Below are 27,342 nucleotides of genomic sequence, written 5' to 3' on the forward strand. Positions count from 1 at the left end.
CTGTTTTGGGGGCAACCTTAAGGATCTGCATCTAGGTGCAGTGCTCAAACTGCAAAACATGTCAAAGTCAGGCTGCTGACATGTTGAGAGGGGAGCTTCCAGGTGGCGGAGCAAGGTTAGACCATGTGGTGCCAAATGTGATGGAGGCAGCATGTGGGCAAGGGAGGGGTCAGCCCTGGCATATTGGAATAACTGTGCGGCAGCTGTGGGGTGACGATTCACTGGAGCCCTGCAATGTCCCACTCTGGCTGGGGTGGCAGGGATGCGATGGGAATCCAGGTACAAGGTGGACTAATCAATGCTCTTCTCTCCTTTTCAGGAGAAGACCGCACACAATGCCACCAAGCGGATGTGGACTGGTGGAGGCCAGGCCCAGTTAGCCATAATCACCAGATATGAGCAGGAGGTGACGGATCTAGAGAAGTGCCATGCGCCCAGGTCCACCGGTGGCGGTGAAGCTGGGGTGCCATAGGGAGGTAAGATTGCCGAGCACTGAGGTCACCATGTGTGAGATAAAAACAAAAAGCTAAAAGCTACTGCGGATGCTGGAAATCCAAAACAAAAACAGAATTACCTGGAAAAACTCAGCAGGTCTGGCAGCATCGGCGGAGAAGAAATCAGTTAACGTTTCGAGCCTTCATGGCCCTTCGGCAGCCAGCCCACTGTTGAATGCTCACTGATTGAAGCTTCCAACATGGGTTGACCATTGATTATGGAAGGATGAGCGCAGACTGATCCAGGGCACAGGCATGCACATTGACATTGTCTCCACTTGAAATAATCAAATGTCCTTATTCTTCTTTTCAGCACCACTGGAACAGGGCTGGGAGGAGGAGGCAGAGGGGTCACCTCTGACACCTGAGGGCTCAGAACAAATGGAATCACCAGCGTCACACCATCTCTGCCAGGCAGGCACCAGCGCAGATACTAGCACCTCGGTGGGAATTAGGTCATCGGGTAGTGTCCTGGGGCACAGTGGTGAGGGCACTTCACACTTGCTTGAGGTGCGGGCGGAGACAGAGAGTGCCCATGGCGCGGGTAGTCGGAAGACTGCTTCGGACCAGGAACATGCTCGGTCGATGGCTGATGATGTGCCTCTGGAGTCATCCGTGAGGCAGCAAACGCTGGAAGTGCAGCAGGGTATGCGGGAGGATCTGGCAGAGATACATGAGGCTATGCGTGGCATGATCCCCGTGCTGGAGAAGTCCACACAGAGCATCACCGATGCAATGAGCCTCATGGCTGAGTGACATGCTGACTCTCGTGCAGAGGCTCCTCCAAGAGAACAATCAGGGCCTCCTAGGGTTGCGCTCGGATCTGCAAGTCTTCATAGCGGCATTGATCTCAACTGGTCAGTGCCAGTGTGGGAGACGGATTGGGCACCAAGTATCCCAGCTCGGTACCCATCCATCAATGGTGAGCAGGGAGGTCGGAAGTGACCTCATCTCAGCGCAGGAGCTGTCTGTCGTCTCTGCGGGCTCCTCTCAGGGCGCTCTGGATGAGGGCAGCAGCACCTCCGCCCCTCTGCCAGTTACCATGGCATCCGATGAGGCTGCAGTGGCTGGGGAGATGCCAGCCATGGAAATGGCCTCTTCCTCCCAGGCGGGGCCATCAAAGGCTCCACAGGCCAGAGGACTCCTGCCAAGGTCATCGAGGCCAACAGGACAGCACAGTGAGCAGGCTGTCTCAAATGTCTGTGCCAGCGAGGGGGGAGCACCTAGACGTAGCACCCGGATACATAAACTTAAAGCACCTTAGGCACATCATGGGCTTCTCATTGGTGCTTTTATGTTGCTGTGCTATGAGTTGATGACAAGTTGGTGTGATGCGTAACACCTTTGCATTCAGTTTATTTTCTGCTTCATTTTGTTAATTCATTAAATTTTGATACGTGAGCATGGCTCAGGGTGATTCCTCACTTCTGCAGGTGGACGGGAACCCATGATGTTATGAGTCACTTGTTTGTCACTGAGCTTTATTGACAAGGCACTTGTTAATGTTCCTAACCAGGCAGATGTTGGTGTCAGGTATCGAGTATGGAGCCTGCAGCCCTGGCTTGTGTTGAAGGTCCATCTGTGGTGGGCTAGCTGAAGGTTCGTTGGATTAAAGCCTCCCAGGTGTCCATGCTTCCCTGGAGGATGCCCGGGTCAGTGTCTACCCTCTCAGCGTTCTCCTGTGTGTGCTCATCCACAGACTCACTACTGGACTCATCGGGCAGAATTTCCCAGTCGGCGTGCATCCCGACCTCACTCTGCGTCATTTAGATTTTCAGTTCGGCGGGCGCGCAGCCGATTCGGACTGTCAAAGGCTAATTACCTAATTGAGGTCGTTGTCAGGGCTGCCCGTCCAACCTTACGGTTGGCGGGCAGGCCGGGAGCCCAGGCAGGCTTCCAAAAAAACATGAAACCTCATCCACGGGCGGGATGAGGTCTCATGAGGGTTTTAAAAATGTTTATTGAGTTTTAACATTCAAGTAATTTACATGTCCCAGCTCATGTGACAGTGTAACATGAGGGGACATGTCAATAATTTTTTTCCTCTCCATTCAGCACAGTTTTTAAAGTTGAAGTGATCTCCCTAAGGCAGCGCTTTGCCTCAGGGAGATCTGTGGGCTCTTTCGCACATGCGCGAAAGAGTGCACGGACCTGCTCAGGGAATCCCCCCTGCCCGCACAGGGAGTGCACAGCAATTCAAGGCGGACGTCACGCTGGGCGGGCCTTAATTGTGCCCATTGTGTGCAGCTATGTCTACATCTTCTTCCTCCACTGTGTCGTCCCTTTCCAGTGCCAGATTGTGGAGAGCACAGCATGCAACCACTATCAGTGACACACGATCTGGGGGTACTGGAGTGCGTCCCCTGAACGGTCCAGGCATCAGTTACGCACCTTGAGAAGACCGATGGTTCTCTCTACCACAGCCCTTGTGGAGGCGTGGCTCCTCTTGTATTGCTGCTCGGCCTCTGTTCTTGAATGGTGGAGAGGCGTCATGAGCCATCTTTTAAAGGGTTAGCCCTTGACACCCAGCAGCTATCCATTCAGGCGGGCTGGAGCACTGAAGAGTCTCGGCATCTGGGAGTGTCTGAGGATGTAAGCGTCGTGGGAACTGCCTGGGTACCTTGCACAGACTTGCAGAATTTTCATCCTGTGATCACACACTATCTGCACGTTCATGGAGTGGAATCTCTTCCTGTTGATGAAGGCACCGGGCTCACCCGCTGGCACCTTGATGGCCACGTGTGTGCAGTCGATTGCACCTTGGACGCGGGGGAAGCCAGCAATGGCCGCGAAGCCTCTGGCTCGCTCTGTCTGGTTGGCCTCGTCCCAGCGTTAGCGGATGAAAGTCAATGCACACCTGAACAGAGTGTCTGAAACCTGCTTGACACAAGTGTAGACAGCTGACTGGAAGATTCCACAAAGATCACCCACCAACCCCTGGAAAGAGCCAGAGGCATAGAAGTTGAGGGCAGCCGTGACCTTCAACGCCACTGGCATGGGGTGCTCACCCACACAGTTGGCGCAGATCTCAGGGCCTATCATCTAACAAATGGAGGTCACTGTCTCCCTTGAGAGATGGAGCCTCCTTCGGCAGTGCACCTCAGGCATATTGAGGTAGCTTCTCCACCGCCTGTAAACCCTGGCCGCAGGATAGTGGTGTCTTCTGCAGCCCCTTCCACCTTGAACTTCCTGTTGGCCCTGCGTCCCTTTTGCCTGCGCCTCTCCTCCCAAAGGTGGCTCCCCTGGAGGCTGAATGTGGACTCCTGGTCTCCTCCCTCTTCTGGCCCTCCCTTCCTCCTCAGAGGAGGTGCCTCCAATGGAGAGCACAACTCCCATTCCCAGGCTAAGGGATGGCTTCCTGAAACCAGCAAAGCCCCAGAAATGATGTTTACTCAGAGTCCTGACCTGAAAGCTGTTACTCCTGTCCAAGAGCTGTAAAGAGTTTTGAAGTATTCCTGCTCACACAGGCAAGTGTCAGTAACTTTCACAATTAAATATCTGACAAATACCACTCGCAACCCCACTCACCCCTCTTATCCTGCCTGTGGATGAGGTTTATAAAAATGTATCCTACCCACCTGCCTGTTGCGCCTGTGCGATGTCCTGAAGATTGCATAGGCCCCGAAAAATCGGTGTTAATTACTGCCTCAAGTGGCCCGTTAATTAATGGCGGGCGCACATCGAAGATCATCGAATATCATGTTGGCGCATGGTGACGTTGGGACGCTCGCCCGACGTCACTGCACGTCATTTTACACTTCAGCGTGCGGGGCCCGCCCCCACACGCCGACGAGAAAATTCTGGCCCATGTGACCCTGCTTCCAGAAGGGATATGTTACCACAGTCCTAAAATCTGCTTTTCATTCTTCGAAACACTTTAACTGTATTAGTAAGTTTCAGTAAATGCTTTAAGGGACTTAAAGCAAGTTCCTTGGTCAAAGTTATTAAGAAATAGGATTGACAAAATTGAGGTGAAATAAACAGCAAATTTTACTTGGATTATAATGCTTCGCAAAGCTTTTGTAGTTGTCTGCAGTGCACTAAACAATTTGGATCACATGTCCCCAATGAAAAGATTTTGAGTAATAAACCCACAGAGTCCTTTGTTAGCCTTTGTGCACGTAATGGTATATTAAGAAGGGAATTAAAAACATGTGTTGTGAATCTAAATAAACAGGGATTCAGCAACTTGATTTAAGGTGGCATCAACAAGCTAGCCAGGAACTTGTTCCATCTCCTTCACAAAATCCACTATCCTCAGTGAGCCACTGAAGAACACCATTTTAGGAAAACAAAATGTTATACTAGTTAAGTATTCAAAGTATTCAAAGTGGTCATTCTTGAATGCGATCGGGTCTCTTATTTTCCATAAATTTCACCTTAAACGGCAAACTAGCAGGGCAGATTGTCCGTTTGTCAAAAATCCCACTTGATTTTCATTTCCATTAATTTACAGATAAACTGATGAGTTTCCATTATCAGTATTTCATGTTAAACTAAAATTAATTCCTGCATAAGTACAAAAAGCAAACTGATGGCAAATAAGCTATTTTATACGTATCAACTCTCTCGCCAAGTCACTAAAATCCAGAAATCAACAAGTAAACAGGCAACTCACCTTTTAGCCTTGTGCTGTCTGGGCTTCCATCTTGCTGTAATAAAAGAAGGAATAAAATATTGTTTACAGTAAAAGGATACAGAGCTTTCACATTCTGAATTTATTTTTGTTGTACATGAGAAATGTATATTTCAATCTTACAAGACTCATTGGCTAACATCCCCTTCCTATTTGATTGCATTAAAAGAATCAAAGATTGATCAGCTTATATCCAATGACATGATTCAATCAATCTGGAAATTTCTGCCATTTGATTGGAAGTAAAATTAACTTTTTGAAGTCATGCTTGAAATGACATTTCTTTCAAAGTTGTGATGGCTGAGAGGTTCATGATTTCAAATTTTAGAACCATCAGGGAGAAAGACTTAGAACAGATAAAATAGGTTGCATTGGAAAGAATAATATTAAGCTCTGAATTATAAAAATAGGACTGAGAAAGAGCAGGATTTAGGAAATACAGCGTTAAAAGCAAAATACTGTGGATGCTGGAAATCTGAAACAGAAACAAAAATAGCTGGAAAAACTCAGAAGTCTGACAGCATCTGCGGAGAGGAATACCGTTAACGTTTCGAGTCCGTATGACTCTTCATCAGGAAATTCAGGTCAGGTTAAACTGACACCATTTTTAATTTAAAATTGTGCTTTTGGTTTTTATGTTGTTGCTGCAGGGTTAATACTACAGTAATAAAACTATGCCTGATGGTTTAGTAACTTTATTCCAATATTATTACTGAGAGAGAAATTCCCCTGAAACTGTCAGCAGTCTAAGTTAACCCACTTTCCTAAGTCTCTCAATAGATTTTCCACCTTCAAGGGCTGCATACCCTACAGCCATATGTACTACATGACAAACCAGTATGCAAAGGTACTGTACTCCTTTGAGGGCATCCATTTCAGCATAATTTTATAATTTGCCCAATCAGAACTGCTGATATTTCAGGGTGGGAGCAAAATAGCAGGCCATTGTTCTACCACAACTGTTGCTGGCGTCCCTTACTAAAAAATCTGAATATTCTTCATTTCATTCCAGTCTTCCAGTTAATACTTTGTTTAAGTATGCAAATGATATCGGTGACAGAAACTGGCTTGGTGCAGTACCTGACCCCAACAGTGTGAGAGAATGGATTTAACACATACAATTGAATTGGTAAAATCACTGGAGCACCAATATTAATGTCTCTGAGGGTGGTTCAGGGGGGGTATCGGTGGGCGAGTTGGGGGGCCATTTTCGTCAACACCATATAAGAACTAGTGCCACTGTTCTGACCCTGCTGTGTCCCATCCCACTTTCGTGAGTACAGTCAATTCATTACATGGGGCTAGATTTTATATTCTTTCAGTGGGGTGAGGGAGACAGAACGGAAAGCGGATGGCCCATTCGCTCCCGCTGTTGTAACTGTCATATGGCCAATTAGCAGCCGTCCAATGGGAGGGAGGCCAATTAGCAGTGCGAAGGGGACTCCGTGTCTAATCAGGAGTCTAGGCCTAGACATCATGCGGCAGAGAGGTTACGCCACGAGCAGGAAACCAGTCACGGTTACAAATTTAAAGGCCCCCTGGTCTCTGAACGTGGGTGGAATTTTCCGCTCCTGTCAGCAGTGGTAATTGTGGCAGGCAGGGGACTTAATTTGGCAAAAGGCAAAAAATCTGTTTCCTGACAGGAGGATAAACTGTTGGAATTTTCTTCTCCTGACTTTCAAGGTGGGTCGAGCTTCCCAACGAACAATGTCAGGAACTCCATTTGCATGCACCGGCATCTCATGCATGCTCATTAGAAGCCCACCTCACCAAAATTAAGTTCACCCTCCAAATTAAGTTCCCTGTAAGCGAGCATTTCGAACATTCAGTTTTGCGACTGTATATAAGTGGCATACACCTGGCGAGCCTCAATTCTTCCATGACTTTGAGGCCTGTTACTTTCTCCTTCTTTGGGACCTCCCATAGCTTCACTGGAGGTGCTGTTAGCATATCTTGTGCCAAGGCTGGGCAAGGGAAGTGAAGGCTGGGGGCAAGGTGTCAGGATGGAGGTTGGGGGAGGGTGCATTATTTTGGAAGGTAAAAGCGAAGGCTGGACGAGGGAGGCAGGCTTACGGGGAAAGGGTGAGGAGAGCAGGGAGAGTGTCCAGGGATGGGGGAAGGGCAGCAGGAATATACAGGAAAGGGGACAGGGGAGTGTCTTAGAAGGAGGGGTCTGTAGTGTTGATGATGGGCTCTTGGGAGGCAGAACTCAGGCGATAGAAGAGAACGTCACAGTCAGAGGGGGTAGTGGGATACGATTGGGTGGCAGGTGCAGGGTGAGAGTTTGGTACGTGAAGATTTCATGGGGTTGGTAATGTGGGGAGGGTGTCACAAAGACGGACCAGACAGGTGGCTCGGATAACAGGAAGGGGCAGGGTCAGGGTGGGCATGGGGACAGCAATGGGTGTTGGCTCTGAAGGGAAAAAGGCATGTGGAAGTGAATTGTGATAAGGTCCAGGGTATTGGCGTAGGTTCAAGGGTGACAGAGGGGAGAGTAATGGTGACACTGGGTGGGTCTAGGGTGATGGGGCAAGTTGATGGGTGATGGGGGAGGGTAGAAGGTGGTAGAGTGAAGTCAAAACGTGACAAGCACCATTTTTCCAAACCGACCTTGATCATGCAGTTAAACAGTGACTTTCCTCGAGATGGGAGGAGGGTCTTTTCAGGTGGGTGGAGTTCAAGGTCAGCACAAGTGGCCAACTAAAGGGGCACCCTAATTCTTATGAGGCAACTGGATGTCAAAGATTCTCACTTGTAGTTTGGTAGTACAGAACTTGAGTATTGCTGAAAAAGAGACTTTTTTTGTCGAAACTTTTCATCTTGTGCTCATCAGGACTATTTGCAAGTACACCAAATGTAAAGGGAACAACTGATTTATACTGTATGAGAAGGGTGTGCTGATTGGTTGGCAATGGACTCTGATTGGTAGAGGCGCTGCCATGGAGAATGCACCAGTTGTTGGTGATCGACAGTTAACTTCCAAGCATTGTTTGAAATTTAAATCAGGCAACTTGACTCTGATTGGTCAAGGCATTGCCTTGAGGAATTATTTTGTTTAGCTGAAACCGGTGCAAAATATGTACAGGTTCTTTCTGTCTGCAAAGAACAGGACCCTGTGTATTAATATATGTAGCTTCCAGTAAACGCAAATGCACCACACAGCGAGCCCGACTGACAATCTTAAATTGGTTGTCAGTATAATTCTTAGCACAATGAGGATTAATTAGCAAATGTTGTCCAATTGCTGAATCACATCTAATTTTGGACACAGTGTTTTGAGTTTTGCAAGCAAGGGCTGGTTGGGTATAGTCCGTGCCTTGCCCGTTGTGAACAGCAATTGGGACATGTTGTTTGATATGCTCTGCCAGCCTTTGGGATGGCCTACATACCTAACATCACACCGGCATGGAAATTCATGTATCATATTACTCATTTGTGTGATAGGCAGAACATCTTTTTGGCTCAGTGGCAGCATTCTGTTAGAGGCAAACATCACTCATGTTGCGACTGCATAGTAGCAGCGTGAAACAACTAGCTTCACCTGTTGCTCAAAGTTTTGAGATATCTTGCCCTTCCAGGGTAATAATGATGCCATTAGTGCATCAAAGGCATCCTGCAGGATAATGGCAACCCTGGTCAGATCATTTCGTACTGTATATTACGCAAACTCATGAACAGGTCTAAGGCCGTCACCATCGGCCATGAAAAGTGCCCAGTCTACCTCAGATTACCCTGGAAGGGCAAACTATCTCAAAAATTTGAGCAACAGGTGAAGCTAGCTGTTTCATCTGTTACCATGCAGTAACAACACGAGTGGTATTCGCCACTAACAGGATGCTGCCATCAAGCCAAATTACATTCTGCCTATTACACAACTGAGTAATGTGGTATATGAATTTCAGTGCCAGTGTGATGTTAGGTATGTAGGCCATATGTCCCAAAGACTGGCAGATCATATCAAACAGCATGTTCCTTCTGTACCCAATCATCCCGTGCTTGCAAAATTCAAGTGTCCAACATTAGATGTGATTTCATGATTGGAGAACATTTACTAAATAATCCTCAGTGTGCTAAGAATTATGCTGACAATCAATTTAAGATTGTCAGCTGGGCTTGCAGTGTGGTGTATTTGTGCGTACTGGAAGTTACATATATTAATACACAGGGTCCCATTGTTTGCAGACAGAAAGAACATGTGCACACCTCACGCCTATTTCAGCTAAACAAAATAATTGGCAGCCATTTGCTCATTCATTCTTCAGGGCAATACCTTGACCAATCAAAGTCAAGCTGCCTGGTTTAAAGTTCAAACAATGTTTCACAGTTAACTGTCAGTCACCATCAACTGGTGCATTCTCCATGGCAATGCCTCTACCAGTCAGAGTCCACTTGACAAGCAATCAGCACTCTCTTCTCATGCGGTATAAATTGTTGTTCTCTTTAAATTTGGTATTCTTGCGAACTGTCCTGATGAGTGCAAGACGAAAAACTTTGATGAAAAAGTTTCTTTTTTCAGCAATATTCTCACTTGTATTCTCCTCTCTATGGTGAAGCCCGCAATGCAGCAGGTTTGTTCCTGACTCCTGGGTCTCATAACATTGAGATCCCAGCAAGGTGTGTTCATTCTCTGTCATTTTGCATCGGCTGCAGTCAGAAGACGGGATGAAGGGAGGGAGGGTGTTAGAATGTCTCCAAAGAGCATGGCTGGTGGAGGGCAGCAAACTCCCGACTCCAAACCCCCTTCCTCCTGGATGAATAGTCATGGCAAGGGATCACATGGTTTGTCTTTTCTTTGCTGCCAAGGTAAAGGTCTCTCTACAGAGTTTCGAGGGTAGTGGAGGAAAGCGGAAAAGTATCCACATGAGGCTTCTTGCACGTGACTCTCTTCAGCCTGGTCAAAGGGCAATGTCGCCATACGCATTCAAGTATGAACGGGAGGAAAACCCATCTCTGGTCCTCCAGAGTGTCCTTCATCTGGAAGGGCTGGGGTGGGGATGCAATGTCTACACAGAGGCTTAGCACTTGCCTGCTGGCTTTGAGATGTACCTGTAAAGTACATACTCACTAAATGTATCACTTCAATTCATTCACACATCCACTGAGATATCGATGATGCAGGCTGCAGGCAACCCTGCCTTCATAATGGCTCTCAACCAGAGGAGGAGAAGGAGAGCCTGTAACTGGTTAGCACAGGGCCATGAGGAGCAAGGGCCTGAACAGCACGAGGCAGAAGGGTGAAGATGCTGGTGAACATAGACCGTTGCAAACGGCGAGCATTGGCCCAACCATGGGTGTATTGCCAGCGATGCTATTATCTACAGGCGAAGAAAAGGCAATGCCAGAGGCACCCTTGCATGTCCCGGTATGTGCTTGCTCACATCTGCCAGGTCTTCCAGTATGAACTGCGACCAAAACGACTCTGGAGGAGTGATGCAACGAGTGAATTGTGTTTGTTCTTTAAAAATGGTGCCAGGATCTTCGACCCTATGAGGTAACAGTGGGCGAGCAATTTCCTGCCCAGCCTGCCACGAGATTTGCCAAGCTCCTCACTAATGCATAATTAATGAGCTCAAAAACAGAAAAACGCGTATGTTCACCCACCCCACCACCCAGCGAGAATCACACTGACTTTCCTGCCTGCCACTGGACTAAGTCTCCAGAACAGAAAATTCTGCCCTGTGTCTTTATTTGTTATGGAAGGTTCAAAAAAGTCAAGAAATTAACTCAAAAATCAAAGAGGCACTGCCACCTTCACCAGCAGAATCTGCAGCTATATGCAGTCATGGTCCCTGTGGCAGGCCTTGTCTTTCACACTTGTGCCACCTCATCATACCTGTCGTAAAGCACTCACAAACATATTCGTGTTCGACACCCATAATGGGCAACAAAAAATTGTGTTTAAGTAGCTCTTTAACAAGCTTAATGGCTCATCAATTGTGGGCAGGCTTGCAATTTCAGTGCCTATTCGTCTTCTGTAATTTCTTAAGCTGGCCTGATGACATCATATTGCTGACCCAACATCATCACTCTGTATTTCACATTTGTGGGGGGGTGGGTGGCGAAGGCATGGCCCTCCCAATTTTCGGCCATAAAATCCAGCACATGGAGTGTGCTCTCCATTGGGGTTTGTTACTATTGAGGAGGAAACTGGTACACTGACGCAGCATTGCCCTCCCTGGAACAGCTTAAAGCCTTTTGTCATTTGGCCAGTAAGTGCAAAAATGGCTAAAGTGAATGCTGATCCTGCAGAAAGCAATATTTACTAACAGGGGCAGGAAGCATCTGACATTATTAAACATTCATCCTACTAGCCTCCCCATCAGTGCTCCCCGGTTCCAGCTGCTATAGTCTCCCTATTAGCTCTTCCTTTCTGGCCTTCCCTTTCATTGATGATGCAGCTGCAGAAACAGAGACAAATTCATCAGATGAATTTAAGCAATGTTCCCCACCCTCCATTGTTATTTACCTGTGAATGTGACAAGACAGGTGGGGGGAGGGGGTGATAATAGGTGCTTAGCTGTCAACTGAAGTGTAGCAGGCAGAGGCAAATCTCAGACAAGATATCTACCCACTCTCTTTTTATTGATTCTCTGCCCTGGGCTTGCTGTATTCAGATAGTAATAAAAAAGGCAATTCCTCCCCTAAATCTCGAATGATGTTAATTCAGCTCCCTTCAGCACTGTTTGATTTTCAAATATGAATACTGGTAGAAACCTGAAGAGGAAGCATTTCCAGGGTAATGGAAAAAGAACAGGGGAGTTGGAGTAATTGAGAAGCTCTTTCACAGAGTTGGCTCAGGCACAATGTGCTGAACTGCATCCTTCTATACTGTACAATTTCAAAGCTTCTATGAACACTCATGCTTTAAAATTAATGTTTTATAGTTACTAATCAAACAATTTCAGAAGCCAATTAATGAATCAAATTCCAGTTTGTAAAAGGAAACCACTTCTCTTGAAAGACCATCTGTAGCCAGTTACAAAGGTGAAATATATTGATGATATTCTCTGTTTTCAATGAAGCACAAACCTTTATTATTTTGCTCTGAAAGTGTGCAGAAAAATCCAATTACAATAAAAGCACGGCCTGGAAAGGTTGGTGACAGGATTACTAATGTTAAAAGGGAAGAAAAGTCTCTGTAGGAGTACTTTTTGTCCAAAGTGCTAATGCCTGATTTTGTCTACTGAGGTGGGTAGCTCGAATAGGGACATTTCCCAACTCGCTGGACCTGCCATGGTAAAAAATACCTTAAAACGTGCAATTTTCACTCGGGTGGGTAGGCATGGCATACAGTCAGGTCCACCAACCCCAGAAGCAGAGCGTAGGCAGCCATGGGGGCAGGCAAGTGCCGAGCCGGGCTGGTTAGAAGGCCCACTTCGATTCTCTTGGGCTTTGTCCTAATTGTTTTAAAAGGCAGGGTGGCATTTTAACATTCCTCCACCTACCTGCCAACCAATCCCTGGGAAAGCGTGAAAATTCAGCCCATTGTCTCCTGGGAGTTCAAATCTCACCAGTAGACTGTAATTGGTAGAGGCCTTACCATGGAGAATGCCCAGGGAACAATTAACTGCCAAGGTGTTGTTTAAATTCAAACCAGGCAAGTTGACTCTGGAAGGTTAAGGTGTCTAAAAGATTTGAGCAACTGATGAAGCTAGCTGTTTCACGCTGCTATTCTCCATTAACAGTATGTTACCATCAAGCCAAAAAGACGTTCTGCCTATCACACAAATGAGTAATATGGTATATGAATTTCAGTGCCAGTGTGATGCCAGGCATTTAAGCAATATGTTCCAATGACGGCTGGATCGGATCAAACAGCACAGCTCTGCAGTTATTCGCTGACCATACTCAACCAGCCCATGCTTGAAAAACTCAGAACATAGTGTCCAATGTTCAATGTGTTCCACAATTGGACAACATTTACTAAACAATCCCGATTGTGCTAAGAATTACGCTATCAGCTATCAACACTGTAGGGGTTACCATTGACCAGAAACGGAACTGAACCAGCCACATAAATGCTATGGCAACAAAAGCAGGTCAGTGGCTGGGAATTCTGTGGCAATTAACTCACCTCCTGACCCCCCAAAACCTGTTCACCATCTAAAAAGCTCAAGTCAGGAGTGTGATGGAATACTCTCTGCTTGCCTGGATGAGTACAGCTCCAACAACACTCAAGAAGCTTGATACCATCCAGGACAAAGTAGCCTGCTTGACTGGCACCCCATCCACCACCTCCAACATTCACTCCCTCCAGCACCAATATACAGTGGCAGCATCGTGTACCATCTACACGATACACTGCAGGAACTCACTAAGGCTCCTTACACAGCACCTTCCAAACCTGCAACCTCTGCTACCTTGAAGGACAAGGGCATCAGATGCATGGGAACACCACACCTGCAAGTTTCCGTCCAAGCCGCACACCATCCTTCTTGGAACTATATCACCGATCCTTCACTGTCGCTGAGTCAAACTTCTGGAACTCAGTTCACAGCAGCACTGTGATTGTACCTACACCACCTGGAATGCAGCAGTTCAAGAAGGCGGCTCACCACCACCTTCTCAAGGGCAGCACTAGAATGCTGCTTTGGGCTGCATTAGAGTGCTTAAGTTGGAGTTTGGTGAGAGAGGGACTTTTAAGGGTTAATTTCTATCTAAAGTCGAATCTTTGTTTAATTTAACAAGTTGCTCTTTGGGTTCGGAGAAGGTGAGTTTTAGTGCAGCTTTAAACAGGGGTTGTACAGACGCTGTTTGCAGCTGCAGCTAGTTAATTAGATAACTGGTTTAGACAGGTTTTCAGAAGCTAGACTCAGAGAGCATAAAAGGAGGCCGTCTTACTTGCTGCTTTTGTCTGCAGTGGAGTGCTGCTTTGGGCTGCATTAGAATGCTTCAGTTGGAGTTTGGTAAGCGAGGGAGTTTACTGATGAGGGAATCAAAGAATCACACAGTGCAGAAGAGGCCCTTCGGCCCATCGAGTCAGCGCCGACACCTGAGAAACACCTGACCTACCTACCTAATCCCATTTACCAGGACTTGGCCCATAGCCTTCAATGTTATGATGTGCCAAGTGCTCATCCAGGTACTTCTTAACGGATGTGAGGCAACCCACCTCCACCACCCTCCCAGGCAGTGCATTCCAGACCGTCACCACCCTCTGGGTAAAAAGGTTTTTCCTCACATCCCCCCTAAACCTCCTGCCCCTCACCTTGAACTTATGTACCCTCGTGACTGACCCTTCAACTAAGGGGAACAGCTGCTCCCTATCCACCCTGTCTACGCCCATCGTAATCTTGTACACCTTGATCAGGTCGCCCCTCAGTCTTCTCTGCTCCAACAAAAACAACCCAAGTCTATCCAACCTCTCTTCGTAACTTAAATGTTTCATCTCAGGCAACATCCAAATGAATCTCCTCTGCACCCCGTCCAGTGCAATCACATCCTTCCTATAATGTGGCGACCAGAACTGCACACAGTACGCCAGCTGTGGCCTCACCAAGGTTCTATGCAACTCCAACATGACCTCCCGACTTTTGTAATCTATGCTTCGATTGATATAGGCAAGTGTCCCATATGCCTTTTTCGCCACCCCACTAACATGCTCCTCCGCCTTCAGAGATCTATGGACACATGCCAAGGTACCTTTGTTCCTCAGAACTTCCTAGTGTCATGCCGTTCATTTAATACTTCCTTGTCAAATTACTCCTTCCAAAGTGTATCACCTCACATTTTTCAGGGTTAAATTCCATCTGCCACTTATCTGCCCATTTGACCATCCCGTCTATATCTTCCTGTAGCCCAAGACACTTAATCTGACTATTAACCACCATGTCCTCACCTCTAGCCAAGAGGACGCCTCCTCCATTGAAGATTTGGAAATAAGCAGGCTGGAAGACCCATCATAGAGCTTACCCACACCCTCCATCAGCGCAGAGACACATACCTTGGTGGGACCTAGATCTAGAGCAGGCTTGGGTTCACAATCTGGTGGTCACTGCAGAGACATGTGGCCGCAGCAGCAGGGGGCAATTTCTTGTGAGCTCCCTGACACTCGGAGGACTGCTGGGGATCAGGCATCGGTGAGGATCGAGTCAGGTGACAAGCCTCTTGATTTGGCCTTCCAGCTCATCCTGGAGAGTCAGCAGAAGATGTGGGAACATCATGCAGAGCTGTTGGAAGCCCTCAACAGAATGGCACCTGAGCTGGAGGAGTGCGTCCACCTGCTCTCTGATGAAGTGATGCCCACATGTGCATGTATGGAGGTCTCCATGGGGAGGATGGCGGCGCCATGGAGACCTCCATCAGAACATGAAGATGTGTGTAGACATGCAGGAGCCATGGGTGAGTTCCTGTAGTGGCAACGTGAGAGGCAAACAAGGCACTTTGACGTCCCTCCAGGTGCTCCTTCCCCTCAAGGAGTCAGGCCGGGGTACCCGGGAACCCAAAGGGAAGAGGAGCGGCAGCTGGACACCCCGGGTCATCCACTCAGGAATCTCAGAGGCTGTTCTCTCCTGCTCAGAGTCCCCTTGATCTGTGAGCCCCTCAACCTCATCCTCTGTCACCGTAGAGGGAGCAGCTGGTCAACGAGTGATTCTGGAGGGAGAAGCGTGTGTGCGGCAGGGCCTTTCGGAGGTCGTGCAAGCACTCTCGCACGCACGCAGATCCTTTATACTCATCTCGATGTCATGAGCATTTTGAATGCTGCCTGCTGGGGTTCGCTTTCAGTTGTCCATCTGAGCTGACCCGCATCTTTGCCCATTCAATGATCACGTTCCCACGCAGCACCTGATCTCGTCCACCACGACTGTTGTTTCATTTTGGATTTTGACAAAATGGTCTGGATTCACTTTTTAATCAGCTCTTCCGTCTTTTCCCCTCCCATAGTCACCCATTTCCTTTCCCCCATCACAGTTGACCCCCATGGCATCACCTTCCACCTCCCCTCCGTGAACTACCAGGCACAATACATTTCCTTCGGGGGTGTCCAGGTGAAAGTGCACGTTAGCCTTCCTTCCAGAAAATTCCATCCCCATCCATATCCACCACCTCAACCTCCTTCCCACCCCCAGAGTCCGTGTCTGCCTCTAAGTCCCCATCAACCACGCTCGCCGTCCCTTCTACCGCTACTGTCAAACCCTCACCCTCCCACCCTACCGCCTCACTCTGCCCTCAGTCATTCTCACCATTCCCTCATACCATGCCCACCCTCTTTTTGCTCCCCAGGAGGCAGTCATGGAACCATCAGACCACCCCCTTGCACGTTCACCTGGACATCCCCCCTCTCCGGACCCCTTCCCCCCCGTGGAACCCTTTCCCCCTAGAATCTCCCCCCACCCTGGAATCCCTTCTCTCCTCTCTGGACCCCTTCCCCTCAGAACACCTTGTCCCCTAGAATCCCTACCCCCCCTTACTGCTCTCCTCCCATGGTCTCCACCCCTGCTTAGTCCCTTCCCCTTCCAGACTCGCTCATACACCCTTACTTCTTCTGCCACCCTTACTCCTTCACCCTCCTGACTTCTTCCTCCAGCCTCACTTCTTCCTCCAGCCTTACTCCTTCCCTCTTCCTGAATCCCTGATACCTTCACTTCTTCCTCCAGCCTTACTCCTTCCCCCTTCCTGAATCCCTGATACCTTCACTTCTTCCTCCAGCTTTAGTCCTTCCCCCTTCCCGACTCCTTCCTGCATCCTTATTTCTTCCTCCACCCTTACTCCCTCGCCTCTCCGCAATCCTTCCTCCCCCCGCCCCCCCCCCAACCCCCTCCCCCGCCCCGACTCCCTCAAGGTGATTTAGACAAGTTGAGTGAGTGGGAAAATACATGGCAATGCAGTATAATGTGGATAATTGTGAAGTTATCCACTTCGGTGGCAAAAACAGAATGGCAGAGTATTAGTTAAATGGTGTTAAATTGGGAAATGTTGATGTACAAAGGGACCTGGATGTCCTTGTACACTAATCACTGAAAGCAAGCATACAGGTGCAGCAAGCAGTTAAGAAGGCAAATGGTATGATGACCTTCATTGCGGGAGGACTTGAGTACGGGAGCAAAGAGGTCTTACTGCAGTTATACAGGGCCTTGGTGAGGCCACACCTGGAGTATTGTGTGCAGTTTTGGTCTCCCTACCTAAGGAAGGATATACTTGCCATAGAGGGAGTGCAGCGAAGGTTCACCAGACTGATTCCTGGGATGGCAGGATTGTCGTATGAGGAGAGATTGGCCCGACTAGGCCAGTATTCACTGGAGTTTAGAAGAATGAGTGGGAATCTCATTGAAAGGTATAAAATTCTGACAGGGCTGGACAGACCAGATGCAGGGATGGTGTTTCCTCTGGTTGGCTTTGGGGAGTCAGGAGGTGAGTTACTCACTGCGGAGTTACTAGTCTCTGCCCTGCTCTTCAAGCCACAGTATTTGTATGGCTGGTTGATTTCAGTTTCTAGTCAATGGTGACCCCCTGGACGTTGGTAGTGGGGGATTCAGTGGTGGTAATGTCATTAAATGTCAAGGGGAGTTGGTTAGATTCTCCCTTGTTGCAGATGATCATTGTTGGCACTTATGTGGCACAAATATTACTTGCCACTTATCAGCCCAAGCCTGAATGTTGTCCAGGTCTTGCCGCAGATGGGCATGGACTGCTTCCTTATCTGAGGTGTCATGAATTGTGCTGAATATTGCACAATTATTGTGAACATCCCCACTTCTGACCTTATGATGGATATCATTGATGAAGCAGCTGAATATGTGTGGGCCAAGGACACTACCCTGAGGAACTCCTGGAACTGAGATGTTTGACCTCCAACAACCACAACCATCTTCCTTTGTGCTAGGTATGACTCCAACCAGTATAGAATATTCCCCCTGATTCCCATTGACTCCAGTTTTGCTGGGGCTCCTTGATGCCACACTCGGTCAAATGCTGCCTTGATGTCAAGGGCAGTCACTCTCACCTCAACTCTTGACATCAGTCTTTTTGTCCATGTTTCGATGAAAGCTTTAATGAGGCCAGGTGCTGAATGGCCTGGTGGAACCCGAACTGAGCATTGGTGAGCAGGTTATTGCTGTTTAATTGTTGCCTGATAGCTCTGTTGATGATCAGGTAGTATTGAGGAGGCGGGGATGCTGCAGAAAGATTTGGACAGGTTAGGAGAATGGGCAAAGAAGTGGCAGATGGAATACAACGTGGGGAAGTGTGAGGTCATGCACTTTGGTAGGAAGAATAGAGGCATAGACTATTTTCTAAATGGGGAGAAAATTCAGAAATCTGGAGTGCAAAGGGACTTGGGAGTCCTAGTCCAGGATTCTCTTAAGGTTAACTTGCAGGTTGAGTCGGTAGTTAGGAAGGCAAATGCAATGTTGGCATTTATTTTGAGAGGACGAGAATATAGATGTGCTGCTGAGGCTTATTAAGGCTCTGGTCAGACCACATTTAGAGTATTGTGAGCAATTTTGGGTCCCATATCTCAGGAAGGATGTGCTGGCCCTGGAGAGGGTCCAGAGGAGGTTCACGAGAACGATCCCAGGAATGAAAGGCTTAACGTATGAGGAACGTTTGAGGACTCTGGGTCTATACTCAATGGAGTTTAGAAGGATGAGGGGGGATCTGATTGAAACTTACAGAATACTGAAAGGCCTGGATAGAGTGGACATGGGGAAGATGTTTCCATTAGTAGGAGAGACAGGACCCAAGGGCACAGCCTCAGAGTAAAGGGAAGACCTTTAGACCTTTTAGAACAGAGATGAGGAGAAACTTCTTTAGCCAAAGAGTGGTGAATCTATGGAATTCATTGCCACAGAAGGCTGTGGAGGCCAGGTCATTGAGTGTATTTAAGACCGAGATAGATAGGTTCTTGATTGGTATGGGGATCAAAGGATACGGGGAGAAGGTGGGAGAATAGGGTTGAGAAACTTATCAGCCATGATGGAATGGTGGAGCAGACTCAATGGGCCGAATGGCCTAATTTCTGCTCCTATGTCTTCTGGTCTTATCCCTTCTATCACTTTCTCCAGTTGAGGCTGAACCAGTGTTTTAAAAAGATTGATCATTACTCCCTTGCTTCTGTACTCTATTTATAAAATCTAGGATCTTGTATGTTTCATTGACTGTTTTCTCAACCTGCCCTATCACCTTCAACAATTTGTGCAGATGCACCCCAAGGTTCCTCTGTTCACAAGGAATGAATGATTGTTTGTTTGCCAGCTCACTCGAGTATCAAGGTTGCAGGAGAAATAAACACGAGAGGACATGACTTTAAGGTGAAAGGGGAAAGGTTTAGGGGGAACATTAGGGGGAACTTCTTCACTCAGAGAGTGGTGAGAGTGTGGAACGAGCTACCATCTGACGTGGTAAATGTGGGCTCCCTCTTAAGTTTTAAGAATAAATTAGATAGATACATGGATGGGAAAGGTCTGGAGGGTTATGGACGAGGTGCATGTCAATGGGACTAGCGGAATAATATTTCGGCACAGACTAGAAGGGCCGAATGGCCTGTTTTCTGTGCTGTAGTATTCTATGGTTCTATGAGTTCTGCTGCAGGAACCGGATGAGAAGTTCAAGGGGTTGCCATGCTAATGGTCATGCACACCGAGATGCTAGGTGCATTGAGGTGCCAGACAACCTCCAGTCACTATCAGCGAGCATGAAGTAGTCCTGCACCATTTTGGTAGAAGACATGGCACACAGCTTGCCTTCTCCACTCTCTCTGCTCCATCTCTCTCTGTCATGCTGCAGATTCAGAATGCCAATGTTGTCCTGATACATGTTTCACCCTTTGTGTAGATACGTCACCTGTTCCTCTGCCCTCCCTGTGAGGATGTAGTAACACTTCCTGCCAAATCCAGGAACCCATCACAACACCTCCAGAAAAATTCCAGAGTAATTCCGACACTTTGCAATAGCAAAATTTCTTAAAAATTATTATACCTGCAGGGGGAAGCGATTGTGTAGTGGTATTGTTGCTGGACTAGTAATCCAGAGACCCAGGGTAATGCTCTGGGGACTCGGGTTCGAATCCGCCATGGCGGATGGTGGAATTTGAATTCAATAAAAAAATCTGGAATTAGAACTTTAACGATGACCATGGAATCATTGTCAAGTGTTGTAAAAACCCACCTGGTTCACTAATGTCCTTTAGGGAAGGAAATATGTCATCCTTACCTGGTCTGGCCTACATGTGACTCCAGGCCCACAGCAATGTGGTTGACATAGTCATACCTTGCAGATAATCATACCTTGCAGATAATATCCCAGACACCATCATCACCTGGGTATGTCCTGTTCCACTGGCAGGACAGGCCCAGCAGAGGTGGCAGCACAGTGGTACAGTCGGGAGGGAGTTGCCCTGGGAGTCCTCTACATCAACTCCAGACCCCATGAAGTCTTATGGCATCAGGTCAAACATGGGCAAGGAAACCTCCTGCTGATTACCACGTACCGCCCTCCCTCAGCTGATGAATCAGTGCTCCTCCACATTGAACACCACTTGGAGGAATCACCAAGGGTGTCATGGGCGCAGAATGTACTCTGGGTGGGGGACTTCAATGTAGTATCACTACCGCCCGAGATGGCCAAGTCCTAAATCACATAGCTGCTAGACTGGGTCTGTGGCAACAGGTGAGGGAACCAACAAGAGGGAAAAACACACAACCTCATCCTCACCAACCTGCCTGCCGCAGATGCATCTGTCCATGACAGTATCAGTAGAAGTGACCACCGCACAGTCATTATGGAGACAAAGTCCCACCTTCACATTGAGGATACCCTCCACCGTGCTAAATGGGATAGATTTTGAACAGATCTAGCAACTCAAGACTGGGCATCCATGAGGCATTGTGGGCCATCAGCAGCAGCAGAATTGTACTCGAACACAATCTGTAACCTCATGGTTATATCCCCCACTCTACCATTACCATCAAGCCAGGGGATCAAACCTGGTTCAATGAAGAGTGCAGGAGGGCATGCCAGGAGCAGCACCAGGCATACCTAAAAATAAGTTGTCAACCTGGTGAAACTATAACACAGGACTACTTGCGTGCCAAACAGCATAAGCAGCAAGTGATAGACAGGGCTAAGCAACCCCACAACTAACGGATCAGATCTAAGTTCTGCAGTCTTGCCACATCCAGCAGTGAATGGTGGTGGACAATTAAACAACTCACTGGAGGAGGAGGCTCCACAAATATCCCTATCCTCAATGATGGAGGAGCCCAGCACATCAGTGCAAAAGATAATGGTGAAGCATTTGCTACAACCTTCAGCCAGAAGTGCCGAGTGGATGATCCATCTTGGCCTCCTCTGGAGGTCCCCAGCACCATTGATGCCAGTCTTCAGCCAATTCAATTCACTCCACGTGATATCAAGAAACTGAAGGCACTGGATATTGCAAAGGCTATGGGTCCTGGCAATATTCCGGCAATAGTACTGAAGGCTTGTGCTCCAGAACTTTCTGTGCCCCTAGCCAAACTGTTCCAGTACAGCTACAACACTGGCATCTGGCTATGTGGAAAATTGGCCAGGTATGTCCTGCACCCAAAAGCAGGACAAATCCAACCCAGCCAATTACTGCCCCATTAGTCTACTCTCCATCATCAGTAAGGTATTGGAAGGGGTCATCAACAGTGCTACTAAGCGGCACCTGCTTAGCAATAACCTGCTCATTGACGCTCAGTTTGGGTTCCGCCAGGGCCACTCAGCTCCTGATCTCATTACAGCCTTGGTTCAAACATGGACAAAAGAGCTGAACTCCAGAGGTGAGGTGGAAGTGACTGCCCTTGATATCAAGGCAGCATTTCATTGAGTGTGGCATCAAGGAGTCCATGCAAAACTGGAGTCAATGGGAATCAGGGGGAAAACTCTCCGCCGGTTGGAGTGTTATACCTAGCACAAAGGAAGATGGTTGTGCTTGTTGGAGGTCAGTCATCTCAGCCCCAGGACATCACCGCAGGAGTTCCTCAGGGTAGTATCCTTGACCCAACCATCTTCATCTGCTTTATCAATGACCTTCCTTCCATCATTAAGGTCAGAAGTAGGGATGTTCGCTGATGATTGCACGATGGTCAGCATCATTCGCGACTCCTCAGATGCTGAAGCAGTCTATGTCCAAATGCAGCAAGACCTGGACAATATCCAGGCTTGGGCTGACAAGTGGCAAGTAACATGTGCACCACACAAGTGTCAGGAAATGACCATCTCCAACAAGAGAGAATTGAACCATCTTCCCTTGATGTTCAATGGCATTACCATCACTGAATCCCCCATTACCAACATCCTGGGGGTTACCACTGACCCAAAACTGAACTGGACTAGCCTTATAAATACTGTGGCTACAAGAGCAGGTCAGAGACTAGGAATCAAGCGATGGGTAACCCACCTCCTGACTCACCAAAGCCTGTCCACCACCTGCAAGGCTCAAGTCACGAATGTGATGGAATACTCTCCACTTGCCTGGATGAGTGCAGCTCCCACAACACTCAAGAAGTTTGACATCATCCAGGACAAAGCAGTTCGCTTGATTCACACCACATCCACAAACATTCACTCCGTCCACCACCAATGCACAGTAGCCTCTTTGAATCTCTCCACACCCACCCCCCCACCCCCCCGCCCCCTCAGCCCAGTTCCCCCTCTTACCAGCTTGTTGGTGGCTTGTGAAACACTTTTGAGGTCTCCTTCCAGGGGTTCCATGGGTCTTTTCTGCCACTAATCAATGTCCTGAGCCCTTCTTTTTGCTGCCCCTCCTGGTTTTTCCAGCAGAAGACTTTTTTTTCTCTCTTAAGTGCCACAAGAACTCACATGGAGAAACAAGCTCCTGAGGTCTACTCCTGTTGCTATGTCATCTGTTGGAACTGCCAGATGGCCACTTGCAGAAGTTTAATCCTTATTGCTGCTTTCCCACCCTGCAGCTGGAATAAGCAGTTTTATAAAGGCTGTACTTTAAATTTCTAGCCATGCCAGTATTCTGATATTGCACAGGAGTTTCGTTCAGCTGTTGCCAGTGGTATGCAAATGAGCTGAGCCACAATTATGGTAAGGTCAGTTGTGGAAGGGGGTCACTGGGCAGAAGTCCTGGTTCAGCACAGCAATATTGAGGCAAATGGTCACATGGAATTTTGAGGCCCATTTTCTCTCTGAGTAAAACTAATTTGCTCATATTCTTTTCTCAGACTCATCTTACACCTTTCTGTTCGTTCCCTTACATTAAAATTTGAGGTGTTCACTTAAAGGTTGTTTTCTTTAATAACATAAAGTATAAGAAATTATACCAGGCATACAGTTTGCCAAAACCTCTTTATAGTGAGAAAGAAGATGATGATGAAACACTCAGTCCTGGCAGATGTTCCTAAGTCTCATTTTGAGATATTTCTCCACAAACACCTGAGCTTGAGTGCTAAAAATTGAATTTTACATTTGTTGGTGAAAATAACAAATGTCAGCTAAATCAAACCTCGAAAAGTGATTGTACAAATAACAAAATACCCAGCTGTTTTCTTTGTAAATGAAAAACTTCTGTCTCAAATTTTCCAAAATTATCAACAAAATTAAATTGAATGTTTTGTATTCTTCATACAGCTTTTCTTTCTCTACAATTCTTTCTTTATACAATTCTTTCTCTATACAGGCCTTTTCCTCTTGGTAATCTACTATTTCCTTGCTTCTTTTTAAACTCATAGACTCAAAGGGCAGAATCTTCAGATCGGTGAGCGGGGGCAGGCCCTGCTCTCTGACGTGTAAAATGATGCACGGTGACGTCGGGTGTGCATTCCGACGTCAACGCACATCATTCAAATCTTCAGTTTGGTGGGCACGCACCAGAGTCAGCCACTTGCCCGCCGAACTGTCAAAGGCCTATTATGGCTATTTAAATTCCAATTGAAATAATTAACTGAGCTGCCCGTCCAACCATAAGATTGGCAGGCAGGCGAAGAGCCCAGCAGCCTTTGCAGTTATCATGAAACCTCATCCATGGGTGGGATGAGGTTTCATGAAGGTTTTAAAACATATATAAAAAATTTTAATAAAATTCATAGACATGTCCCAGCTCATGTGACACTGTCACATGAGGGGACATGTCTTAAATTTTTCTTTCCTTTATTAAAATTTTTAAACGTCAATGTCATCTCCCTGAGGCAGCTCTGTGCCTCAGGGAGATTTCTGCGCTCTTTCGACTGCACACCCACCCGCACCCGCTCCCGCCTAACCCCCCCCGACGGTTAGAAAATTCTCCCCATAGACTCATAGACATTTACAGCACAGAAAGAGGCCATTCAGCCCATTGTGTCCACACCGGTCAACAAAGAACTGACTACACTAATCCCATCTTCCAGCGCTTGGCCCATCGCCCTAGAGGCTATGGCAACGCAAGTGAATATCTAAATACTTCTTAAATGTTACGAGAGTTTCTGACTCAACCACCCTTTCAGGCAGTGGGTTCCAGACGCCCACCACCCTCTGGCGAAAAAAATTCTTCTCAGCTCCCCTCTTAGCCTTCTACCTCTTACCTTACATCTATGCCCCCTGGCTATTGACCCCTCTACTAATGGAAAAAGTGCCTTCCTATCAACTCTATTTAAGTTCCTCATAATCTTATACATCTCTATCAGGTCCCCGCTCAACCTTCGCTGCCCCATGGAAAACAACCCCAGTCAATCCAATCTTTCTCCCTTGCTCAGATCCCCCCCCAGCCCAGGCAGCATCTTGGTAAATTTCCATTGCACCCTATCCAGTACAATCTTCCTATAATGTGGTGACCAGAACTGCACACGGTACTCCAGTTGTGGCCTAACCAGCATTTTATACAGTTTCAACATAACCTCCCTGATCTTGGATTCTATGCCTCGGCTAATAAAGGCAACTATCCCATATGCCTTCTTCACCACCTTATCTACCTGTCCTGCTACCTTCAGGGATCTGTGGATATGCACACCAAGGTCCCTCTGATCTTCAGTACTTTCCAGGGTCCTGCAATTCATAGTGTAATCCCTTGCCTTGTTAGCCCTCCCCAATTACATCAGACTTTTCCAGGTTGAATTCCATTTGGCACTGCTCTACCCACCTGGCCAGTCCATTGATATCCTCCTGCAGTTTACGGCTATCCTCCTCACTATTTACCACCCTACAGATTTTCATGTCATCCGCGAACGTCTTGATCATACCCCCTACATTTAAGTCCAAATGATTTATGTACACCACAAACAGCAAGGGACCCAGCATCAAGCCCTGCGGAACCCCACTGGAAACAGACTTCCGGTCACAGAAACATCCCTCTGCCATCACCCTCTGCTTCCTGCCTCTCAGCCAATTTTGGATCCATTGTGCCACTTTGCCTTGGATCCCATGGGCTCTTACTTTCTTGACCAGTCTGCCATGAAAGACCTTATCAAAAGCTTTGCTAAATTTCATGTAGACCACATCAAATGCATTACCCTCATCAACACTCCTGGTTACCTCCTCATAAAATTCGATCAAATTTGTCAAACATGGCCTTCCCTTAACAAAACCATGCTGACTGTCCCTGATTAATCCATGTCTTTCCAAAGGCAAATATATCCTGTCCCTCAGGATTCTTTCTAGTAACTTCCCCACCACCGAGGTTAGGCTGACTGGCCTATAATTTCCTGATCCAGCCCTTTTTTAATAATGGGAAAACGTTAGCAGTCCCCCAATCCTCTGGCACCTCCCCTAAGGCCAGGGAGGATTTGAAAATTACTGCCAGGACCCATGAAATCTCCTCTCTTGCTTCCCTCAACAGCCTGGATACCTCTCATCCAGGCCTGCGGATTTATCCACTTCTAATGCCACTAAGCCCGCTAGTACCTCCTCTCTGTCTATGTTAATTTCCTCCAATATTTCACAGTCCTCCACCTTGATGTCTTTACCTGCGTTGTCCTTTTCCATTGTGAAGACCGATACAAAGTATTCATTGAGGTACTGTCTTTCGGGTCCACACACAGATTACCTCCATGGTCCCTAATTGACCCTACTCTTTCCCTAGTTATTCCCTTGCTCTTCATATATTTACAAAAACCCTTTGGGTTTTCCTTTATTCTACCCACAACGCTTTCTCTTGCGCTCTCTTAGTTTTCCTAATTTCCTTTTTAAGATCCCCCTGCACTTTTTATACTCCGCTAGGGATTCTGCCATATTGAGGCCTCGGGATCTGCCATAAAATTCTCTTTTTTCCTTAATCCTAACCTTTACGTCCCTTGACATCCGGGGTTCTCCGGACTTGGATTCCCCCTTTTGTCTTTACAGGAACATATTTGCCCTGTACTCTTGCTATTTCCTCCTTGAATGCCTCCCACTGTTCTGACACAGTTTTATCTGCAAGTAGCTGCTCCCAGTCCATTTGTATCAAATCCTATCTCATCTTAGTAAAATTAGCCTTTCCCCAGTTTAGAACTTTTATTCCCTGCCTAATCTTATCCTTTTCCATAACTATCCTAAATCTAACTGAGTGATGGTCACTATTTCCAAAATGCCCCCCTACTGATATGCCTTCCACCTGCGCGGGCTCATTTCCGAATATTAGGTCCAGAACTCCCCCCCACCTTGTTGGGCTTTCTACATACTGGCCAAAAAGATTCTCTGGGGTGCAACTGAAGAATTTTGCTCCTTCCCTACCTTGCACACTAAAACTATCCCAGTTAATGTTTGGGTAGTTAAAATCCCCGACTATTACTGCCTTATTATTCTCACACTTCTCTGAAATTTGTTTATATATTTGATCCTCTATCTCTTCCTGACTGTTTGGGGCCTGTAATACACACCCAACAGCGTGTTTGCCCCTTTTGTGTTTTTTATTTCTACCCATATGGCCTCATTTGATGATCCTTCCAAGACATCATCCCTCCTCAGTGCTGTAATTGATTCCTTGGTCAATATTGTGACTGCCCCTCCACTTCTCTCCCCTCTCTATCTCATCTTAATACCCTATAACCAGAAATGTTGAGCTGCCAGTTCTGCCCTTCTTTTAGCCAAGTTCGGTCATAGCTATGATATCATACTCCCGCACGCCTATCTGTGCCCTCAGCTCATCTGTTTCATTCTTCAGGCTCCTTGCATTAAAATATCTTCCACTTAGCCTTGCTAAATTCACTTCTTTCTTACCTAACCTATGTTTCCTCTGCCTTCCAGGCTCACTTACTAGCGTTTTAACTTCTAACTCCATCTCAGCTTCTATCCCCTCTGGACTATTCTCTGGATCCCACCTCCCTGCCAATT

At 47.2% G+C, this 27,342-nt stretch overlaps 1 protein-coding gene across 2 annotated transcripts in view; it reads right to left on the reverse strand.

Annotated features, from left to right (window-relative positions):
• The window catches only part of fstl5 (follistatin-like 5), a 985,045-nt gene that overhangs the window by 874,251 nt on the left and 83,452 nt on the right, over window positions 1-27,342 (reverse strand). For both annotated transcript variants that reach the window (XM_078540706.1, XM_078540715.1), the window contains exon 3: window positions 5,113-5,146. In XM_078540706.1, the coding sequence (XP_078396832.1) occupies window positions 5,113-5,146 (34 nt within the window). The remainder of the gene's footprint in view (window positions 1-5,112; window positions 5,147-27,342) is intronic.

The sequence above is a fragment of the Cetorhinus maximus genome, chromosome 1 (assembly GCF_964194155.1).
Source record: "Cetorhinus maximus chromosome 1, sCetMax3.hap1.1, whole genome shotgun sequence".
NCBI classification, from domain to species: Eukaryota; Metazoa; Chordata; class Chondrichthyes; order Lamniformes; family Cetorhinidae; genus Cetorhinus; species Cetorhinus maximus.